The sequence below is a fragment of the Mixophyes fleayi genome, chromosome 5 (genome assembly GCF_038048845.1).
Source record: "Mixophyes fleayi isolate aMixFle1 chromosome 5, aMixFle1.hap1, whole genome shotgun sequence".
NCBI lineage: Eukaryota > Metazoa > Chordata > Amphibia > Anura > Limnodynastidae > Mixophyes > Mixophyes fleayi.
Genome location: NC_134406.1, coordinates 210834442 through 210844502, shown reverse-complemented (window position 1 = coordinate 210844502; position 10061 = coordinate 210834442). Strand labels below are relative to the sequence as shown.

The 10061-nt window shown below is 37.0% G+C and overlaps 1 protein-coding gene across 1 annotated transcript in view; it reads right to left on the bottom strand.

Annotated features, from left to right (window-relative positions):
- Nucleotides 1-481: 481 nt before the first annotated feature.
- Nucleotides 482-10061, bottom strand: part of COLEC12 (collectin subfamily member 12) — a 137630-nt gene continuing 128050 nt past the window's right edge. Inside the window, exons 7-10 of the mRNA XM_075213389.1 lie at nt 9072-9208; nt 6957-7066; nt 1856-2001; nt 482-1481 (exon numbers count right to left, since the gene is read on the bottom strand). Coding sequence (XP_075069490.1) covers nt 1459-1481; nt 1856-2001; nt 6957-7066; nt 9072-9208 — 416 coding nt within the window. The 3' untranslated portion in view covers nt 482-1458. The remainder of the gene's footprint in view (nt 1482-1855; nt 2002-6956; nt 7067-9071; nt 9209-10061) is intronic.

Here is a 10061-nt window from a genome sequence, read left to right as displayed (position 1 = left end):
CAAAATTCAGATCAAGCCAATATCAGGGTAATCTCTTTTTTAAAAAAAGTTAAGCTCCAGAGCCACCAAATGAATGAGGTTGTGCATGATTGTAAACAATGGAAAATATACTGACTTTGTGCCCTGTGTAGAATATGGACCATTTTAAGTCTACACTATTCTGTTAAAAACAAAACCATAAAAAGAACTGTGCTGTATACAATGAATTGCCTATTAACAAACACATGACAAGCAATATTTATTTATTGATTACTGAATATAATTTCCCCTCCAAAATCATAATGAATTACTACACTATTGTAATGTTGTTTTCTTTCCCAAAATCCAGTTCCCTTTTATTACTAGCCCCAAACAAACTCCCTTTTGGACTATATTAGTTTCCTGCTAGAGTTTTATTATTAAATATTTCGGATGAACACCATTGAAATTCTCATGCAAAAATGAAACACAAGTGGAAAACACACAAAAAAGCATCCTCCCATAACAAAAAAATATGTTTTATTTTTTTTAATTTGCTGTATTTTTTTTTACTGGCAGAGTTTAAAATAGGCAATAATATGATTGTCAGTATCCAATGTGAGATTTGAATGTTAACATCCCTAGACGTACAACAAAACTGACATTTACGAGACCACTGCCTAATAAATGAGTGTTTTGGCAGGGGGTGCAAGAGGCTCACATCCGAGTCAGAAATCATTGCTGTGCTGGTGACCAGTTTGGATACCTCCTTTTGAACAGCAAGAACCTGGAGAAAGGGATCAAATTTCTATTTCAAATGCAACAGACAAAAAAACAAGTTTGGTCCCAATATACGACCACAGCAGTGGAGACAACGTTTGTATAGCATAGTAAAGTATAACATTTTCTAGAAATAAAACACATGAGTATTAAACCAGCAACTTCTGTATGATAAAAATCATCTTTAAACGATTAGCTTTTTCTACCGTAATGAATATGTACCTTTACTGTGTTCTTTGGCAAGTAAATTCTATAATACATATAAAAATAATGTAATAAAATGCAAGTATCTTGTACAAAAATACAAATGTTTTCAAAAGCTTTTAAAAATATATTCCACTGAGTAAGAATGGCACTATAAACCTGTATATTTTTTTTTCTATAACTGATTTGCAGTTTAGTTATATAATGATGTTTGAGTATCACTGTTAAACTTATATCCCACATATTCCATATTTTCAAGCAGATATTGTATAGGTCATGAAGAAATGTTCTATCAATATTTTCCATGTTGAAATTCAAATTGTTAATAGTCAAAGTTCAGTCTGCAGCAAAGTCCATGGAAAATATTTAAAATGGATTGCTGATCTTCAGGTTGGCCCAGATTCAGTGCTTGCTTCATTGATATAGCGGGTGTAGAATAATTAATTTCCATGGCATGATTGAGAGTATGATTTCCAAAATACTTTAATACTCCATGTACATTAACACTATCATAGTCTATGAGACATCTGAAGCCTGACCTGTGAGTTAGAAGAAATATACAAATATTAGTAATGCTTTACTGGTCCCAAGAAAAACACATTTCAGAACAGGGTTTTTCAAGCTGTGAGACGGACCTTTATTTTATGTAAGGCCCATTTGCTTTGATTACATGGGATACTTGTGAAAGTATTCCATGGTCCATGAGGAATGGAAGTTTCAAACTGTTTACACAAAATTAATGTTGAATATCAAGGAAAGGAAATATGTGGCTCTCCTGCTGCTCTTGAAGTACAAGCCCTGGTATGCACTGCTGGATGATGGCAGGGAATTCTTGGGCTTGTAGTTCCACATGGTTGGAAAGCTTCCGTTTTATTGGATAAGCATAAATATATAAATGTCTTCTATCCCTTACCTTTGTCCATGTCTTTCTCGCAAATAAAGTTATTAAAATCGTCACAATGGAAATCATTCCACAAGCCTGAATATATTAACCCAGCACAGTCTTCCCCAGGTCCCATTTCAGGTGTCCAGTTATCAGGTTGCCCAACTTTCCAATTCCTGTAATTAGCATAGGCAAAATGAGAAATAGTTTAGCAATTCCATCATAAAGGAATAAAGGTAATGTATAAAAATAGACTAAACCTAACATATATGCTGCTTTTTATAAAGGAGCTACCAATAACACAAACATACACACACACACACACACACACACACACACACACATATCTATCTATCTATCTAATCACAAGATACGGAGGCTCCCAATCACTGATAAGCTGGGATTCCACTGCTTTGGTAAACTCATCAATGCAAAACATGCTCCCAGCCTATAACTGATTAGGCGCTACCATGTTGCATGATCTGGTGAAAATACTCCAGTTCTTCTACTGCCTGTGTGAGAGAAGCAACAGGAAGAGGAACAGACAGCGCCCCACGCAAGGGACAAGGACTTCAGCTCTTCTAACCTTTTGGATCCAATGGACCCTACACCCACTTATGCTTATGCCTGCAGACGGGAACATTTGCAGCGTGGTGGCATCTTTTGGATGCCTACATTCAATGCAAGGAAATGAATTGGTGGCAATGGACTCCACCGTGATTATGTTTGTGGTGGTGCCACTGGCTTTTTCCTAACACCAGTAGGTAACCAAAGTAACAGTTGGAATGTTTCCCTGAATTTGGATTTCTGCTGATTTCAAGTATTGTTCATCCAATCTTTTTTTATACAGCCGACAAGTACAGTGATAAGAAGGAATTGGTGGGGCCACAGGTGATAGATCCCAATCTACCTGCTCTAAAGGTATGGAGGGTGCTATTTAGGGATAGGGGTATGAATGAATTGACATCACTTTAAATGCAATATAGACCCAAACATTTTCTTTGCACTGTTTTGCCTAGTACATGGGGAATGTATGTTTTAAGCGTAGCTTTATATTATCTCTCTTCACAGGCTATTCATATTAAATACATTTACACCTAATCATTTGAACGGATTTAATGCATTCACTTTCCCACAGAAAAAAATTGACTTTCAGTCTTATTTAGAAAATATAATGTGTAATGCTTGGTAAAAAGTGTGTCCGAGTAAATAAACAATTAAAGAAAACATAACTGACAAAACATAAAATAAATCCATCAATTCAACACAAGAATGGTATCAAAACATCCTCCATGAGCAACTTCTCCCAACCATCTAAGAACAGTTTGGTGACGAACAATGCTTTTACAGCATGATGGAGCACCTTGCCAGAAGGCAAAAGTGATAACTAAGTGGCTCGGGGATCAAAACATCGACATTTTGAGTCCATGGCCTGGAAACTTCCCAGACCTTAATCCCATTGAGAACTTGTGGTCAATACTGAAGAGGCAGGTGGACAAACAAAAACCCACAAATTCTGACAAACTCTAAGCATCGATAAGGCAAGAATGGGCGGCCATCAGTCAGTATGCCCAGAAATTGACTAACAGCATGCCAGGGTGAATTGCAGAGGTCTTCAAAAAGAAGGGTCAACACTGCAAATATTGTCTCATTGCATAAACTTAATGTAATTGTAAATAAATGCCTTTGACACTGATGAAATGCTTGTCATTTTACCTCAGTATACCATAGCAACATCTGACAAAAAGCTCTAAAAACACTGAAACAGCAAATGTTGTGAAAACCAATACTTGTGTCATTCTCAAAACTTTTGGCCATGACTGTATATATATTTTCCTGCTACTCTGTATACCTTAAGTGCAACAAAACCACAAATGGTCATATAATTAATTTTTATTGTGTATAGTTACAAAATAAATTGAATTTTTTCTGGTATATCAAGGTGTATATTGAATATTAGCAAAATCCATAACAATCCATAAACAGTGTAGCTTCTGAACAACACAAATGCTGAATGGTATCCTAAATAGTAAATTATTGGAAGGTCCAAGCTATTCTCTTTTTAGATAAATACAAAAAATAAAATCTTTCATGCGGTTATTATAGTATTTTAAATATAAAATTCTTGGAAGTAGGGCATTATTTAAGCAGTAGTAAATGAAAAGTCAAGGCCGGAGTTGCTTCCACCAGACTCCAATTGTCATTTTGAATGAATAATAATCTGGGTGCGTAATAATCATACTTGCCAACTTTTTGATGTTTCCCTCTGCCAGTACCCTGAGGGAAGGAGAGGGGTATGTGTGAAGAGGACGGGGCTTGGAGAATCGCATCATTTTTGGCACCTCCCATGTGATGTAATGATGTTTCCAAAATGGCATGGCCAAAATGACACGGTACCCGGAGAATCGTGTCATGGTGGCTCTAATCCTGTCTACTTCACTAGGAAGAGGGCAGATGTGGGAGGATGCCCTACTCTCCTGGTAATCCGGGAAAGCTACCCGGAATTCGTGAGTCTCCCGGACATTCTGGAAGAGTTGACCAGTATGGTAATAATTATTAATTTAGGATTACCTGGCCAGCGCTAGAAGCTATGCCTCCTGCTGTACTGTGCAGCCAGTGACAAGCTAAAGCTCCACAGTTACTGATTCAATATTCAAGAATTCTGCTGTTGCTCCAGTCACTTTGCACACACTAAAATATGTTTTTAGTTGTATTAGATATGCATTTACAAATGTTTTCAATCTGCATTTTGCAAACATATGTCTGTGACAAAACAGGAAGTAATCTTGTTCAAGCCAAACACATGCGCAAGTCCATATGTAAACACTTCTTAACTGTGTCTCAATGGGCCAAGCATTTAAACAAAAAACACTGCACCACAATGCAAATGATTTTCTTTTTTATTTTACATGTGGTTAACTTGTGCTCGAAACACATCTTAAAAATGCAGAATTATAATGCCAATGTGTACGTAGACTTAACCAGACTTTGTTTGTGTCTGTGCAGACATGTGAGGAGTGACTGAAGGATTCTGTAGCTATACCGATTTTGAAATCTGTTCCTATGTGGTTGACAGTAGTCCAAGGGGAAGCAAAGCTTTATTTTCTGGTCAGGTAATGTATATTCATTACCCACCCAGCATTACATATTGAAAATGTCACTGTAGTTCAGATGACTTAGTGTCAGCACTTCAATAATCAGTATATTTTAATTATAGTATAATAACTTGCCACAAAGCTCCAAAAGGTTCTATAAGGCGAGAGATTCACTTTGGGAACACTGCAATAGTAATATTTAATATAATATAATAATATAACTGCTTGTAATAAGCAGTCAGGTTTCCCTGCGTGTCAGGTGTGATGTTGTCCTTCTGGTGACAACTAAATCACAATAGGCCAATTTATGAACATTGTATTTAGGTGCAAAATTGTAACCACATCAGTCAATCGACAATTACCTTTTATCTATCTAATGCAAGAAATAGCACTTAATGCATCTAAGTAGATGTCTTTGGTTGGTTGCCATAGTTTAGTTGCATGTTAGCAAATGAGTCTTAATATGTTTGATAATATTTTCCCAAAACAGTTCTGTATACTTCCCTAGTTATCCACTATGTAAGATGTAGGGCCCGATTCATTGAGGAAAGTAAAGTAAAAAAAAAAGAGTTACTTTGAATCTTGGCAAAACCATGTTGCACAAATTATTATTTTGCACATAAGGAAAATACTTGCTGTTTTTTCATGTAGGACACAAATACTTGACAGCTTTATTTTTCTGCTGACATTAAAGGTTGATCTAGGGACATGCCCTACCCCAACTATAAATCTGTCCTCACATTTTAAATGTACATCCCCCTCCTATACAACATGGGTTTGCCAAGGTTCATTTTTCTACTTTACTTTCCTTAAAGAATCCAGCCAGTAATGTTTATTTTTCAATGAGTCCTTAGTCTTTAGTGTAGAAAAATACCTTTCATATTTTAATGCATCCTTTGTCTTTAATGACAGTGGTGTAAGCTGTAGTTGTGAGTATGAGATTATGAATTTCTTTACAACTAGTGACTGCTTGCACTCTTTCTATTAGTCAGTAACTGAAAAGTAGGTTTATGGCGATACATATACAGCATAGTTGCCTACTCTCCCGGAATGTCCGGGACACTCCCGAATTTTTCTCAGTTCTTCCGGACTCCCGAGAGAGCAGGCAAAAATCCCGGATTCAGCGTCTCCCCGTTGTTGTAGATGGTGGGGGTGGGGCTAACCGCGGCATCGTGGTCCCGCCCCCTGCTGAGATTGGCCAGAATTTCCCATGATTGACAGGGGCGGAGCCTAACGGCACATCCCCGTGTGGCCACGCCCCCTCGATGGACCCCCTCCCGGGCGGCTGGCTTTAAAAGTTGGTAAGTATGATATACAGGTATATATATAAGATTACTATTTCAACAGTTGAATGGATATATGGCACTATCTTTCCCTGTAATAAATATTTTTCTATGCTTTCAATTTTATTTACACCTCCAGGTAATCATATGTTGTTTTTCCTTGAAAGCAGGAATTACAATTTAACTATAACAATGTATTTGCTGCCTGGCAGCAGCATGGAAGGAGTTCACCAGTACTTCACACCAATGCTTGTCACATTACCACTGCAACTAGCTGACCAAGCCTTACATAAACCCATCCATACCTTACAGTGTCATATAAAACTTTAAAACCAACAAAACATATCCACACTATAAAGCATGCCTTCATATTTATATGCACAATAAAACTATTTCAAGCCATTATATCACACCAGCAAGTTTTAGAGAATAACTGCTGTCCAAGTTTATACACTTACATTTATTAATACACAAACTTGAGTTATTCATGTGTATGAGAACTGCTCCAACTGAAGTAACAGCTACTGATTTTCTTTACATTTTTATTATACTGAAATATGACTTATTTTGTAAAACAATCTACTAAATTCTTTGTATGTCCATCAATCAAAATATATTTCTCTGTAATGCCAAGCGAAAGGATTTTTCCTTAAGTTTTCCTCTAACAATTATAATCAGCGAATTATTATATTATCATACTACCATCATCAGTTAATATAGGTTTTGAACATGCCCTTGGGTTGGTATACGTACGTGAACTTTGGAACCGTACCATCCATCCACTTCCATACATTCTCTTCCTCCTTATCAGTAAGTCCAATCCAAAAATTTCCTTTCCCATTTATTTGTTTCTTAATAAATTGCTATGAGGAAAAAGATACATTGACATATTAATAAATAATGATAATTACATTTGTATACTCCCAACAATATTGCGGGACAGTCACAAATTCTCTTGGCAAAAGGCGAGGAGCCTAATTAGTAATGAGAATGGTCATAATGAAAACAAAATTGTTGGTGATTTGGGGGTACGGCTAGGTAGAATGAGGCATGGACTGGTAAGAGTGGGGACAGGGCCTAATTTGACCAAATGTTCTCTTAGAATATTGAGAGGTATGCATTTACTTTGAGCATATGATTGTTGTCAGTTAAGTTTACTAGTTCCTAGTAAATTAATAGGTAAAAAATGGTTTCAGTCCACTAAACAACCTCTATCCCTGTGTAGGTGATGGATATATTCTGAGTAAAATAAAACTCCACACTTATTCCATAATTCATAATCATATGATTTGCAAATTATTGTTATTATTAACGTTTCAAGAGTTCAGCAGTAAGTATCAATCAAGTTTGGAAACATAGTAGTGTGGACTATCAAACACTCTCCCTTCACTGTCCATTCTACTTTATACTCACTCTAGACCTAAGAATACTTTCTTTAACATTGTTGCAACAATGGAGCAGCTTGCCACAAATTGGTTAACCCTTAGTGTAGCAGAGAAACTGATAATCTGAGCTTTGACCATTAGGGCTCATACACACAGGCATTGAAATACAGTAGTCCAAAGCACAGACAAAACATTGTAGTTTGTCCTTGCATTAACAGAATATTAAAAGCACATTCCTTGTTGCGTCTCATCTCATTCCCTGCAGCATAGCATACTATGGGCTCTATGGACTAATTTACATTATGTACATGGATTGTACTAATGTACGTATATCCCTAGTGCTCCGTTTTTGGAGCAGAGCAGCAATATATGCTATTTTGATTTATAATGCAGCACTCTTCCAAAATGGGTCAGAGGTGATGGAGGATTTTAGCCGAAGGACGGCTACATAAAATGGGTGGTCGAAGGCAAATATGAAGGGTGAGTCTCTCTTTCCTTCAAAATGGCCTTGATACAAAAAGCCCTATATACTTAATTAACTTTCACATAGAACTTAATTGTATCCTAATGATAATTAAAACTTCTGACCACTGCAGACAATGTAGAAATTTATATAACTGAAAGTAAGCTTTCTTCAGAAACATACAGGTTCAATTGCTTACATTATTTTTGGACAATCAGCATCAAAACATAGGCTTGGTACACACCACAGTGTTTTTAGACGATTATCGGGCCAATCAAACGATAAATGGCCGCTCGGCCCGATATCGCATTAGTGTGTACGCTGCAACAATGACTATCTTACGAAAGCACATTGTATCGTTTAATTTGATTTTTAAACCGAATTACAAATCTCTTTCAACGATGAAACAATGATGTTCCAATTCTGCCGTGTGCATGCACTCACAACCAGCAGTGTCCATAGATCTCTATGGAGTGTGCAGTGTTACAGATGAAGAGCACATATCTGAAGATAAATCATGTAAAATGTGTTCACTGTATATGCATGCATGAATCGGCATGCTGATTGGGATTTTATTTTAATCGTTGGTAAAATAGTTAAGGATATTGCATTGGGAGAAATTTTGTATAGTGTGTACCCAGCCATATTTAATACATTTTAAGAATGCTTGTTAAACATTAGAATTAATACCCAGGTTCACCATTTCTAAAGGAGTAGAAAATTGAATTGAAATGTTTGCAATTTATGTTGTTAGCAACTGCAGAATATGAATTCTGAAAAATGAGTGGACATATTCTCTACTAATGCTCTCATGAAGAAAGCTCCTTGAGACATGAAAACAATATTCAAGACAGGGGTTCACCATCAAGCTATAAGATGTTATATAGCCTCCCTCCTTCTGGTTCTTACTGCCCATAACATCAACTATTGTGTTGGATTTTCCAACTGCTTCACAGTACTGTTTATATAGCATACAGGACAGATTATAGCCCTCCCCCCCCCCCCCTCAATAAATCTTACTTGTTCTTCTTTGTTTTCTATGATTACTAACATAGCCCCTTTTTCTTCACAAGAAAGTTTTGCATCATCATATATATCTTTTCCACGTGAGATATAGTAGCATTTGTCAGTAAAATTTCTCCATTCATATGGACAACCTAAAATGAAGATAACATTTATATTATTTTTTGTGATTCTGACCTATATGCCATCTAATTAAACATACTACAAATAAATATTTCAGGTGATCAGTATTAGGGCCGTAAAAATATAGATCTGACTTTCCAGGCAGTGGTCACTATTGAAGAAATTATATTTTGGGGGGGAAACAGCTGTCTTTTTGGAAGCTGTGAGAAATCTGCAACAATTATAGATATCATGGCCTGAGCCCAGGGGATCTGTCAAAGTTTGCTGTAGCTTGCTCCCATTACGGTTTCATTACCCTTCTGCAAGTAATTAACTGTTAAAACCTGACCTTGTAAAGGATTTTTAAATATAAAAATATCTTCCTGCTTTCTAGCAAGTTAGTAGTTCGTAGGATGTGTTTGATGACCTGGTTCCTAAAACTGTGTGCTGCTGCAAGTTCTAATGTTTAAGCTCCTAGCGTGGCTGTGCTCTCTTCAACAAACCTTTCTTTGGTACTCATAGGCAAACCGAAGGTGGGGGGGTGGTTTACTAGTGCCTGGAAACCCCCATCCAAGCCTGGGACACGGTATAATTGAGGTGGCTGGACCCTGCTCCCGCTTCATACAGCTCTGCTTGAAAAGGGAGAGCATTGCCCATGTATATTATGGGACTAGGAAGAGTTGGAGAGCAGCCAAGCACTGTTTAAAATTATAGCTACGCCCCCATGCATGCTGGTCATGCCCACTGGCGGCATGGTGTGGAAACCCCCCTCTACGAATCCTGCGTTTGCCCCTGGTACTGATTTATTTTATCTTCTGTTGTTTACCTGAATTTTCAGAGTTTGTCTGGATTGTTGTCTGCTCTGACAATGGCTGTTTCCTAAGT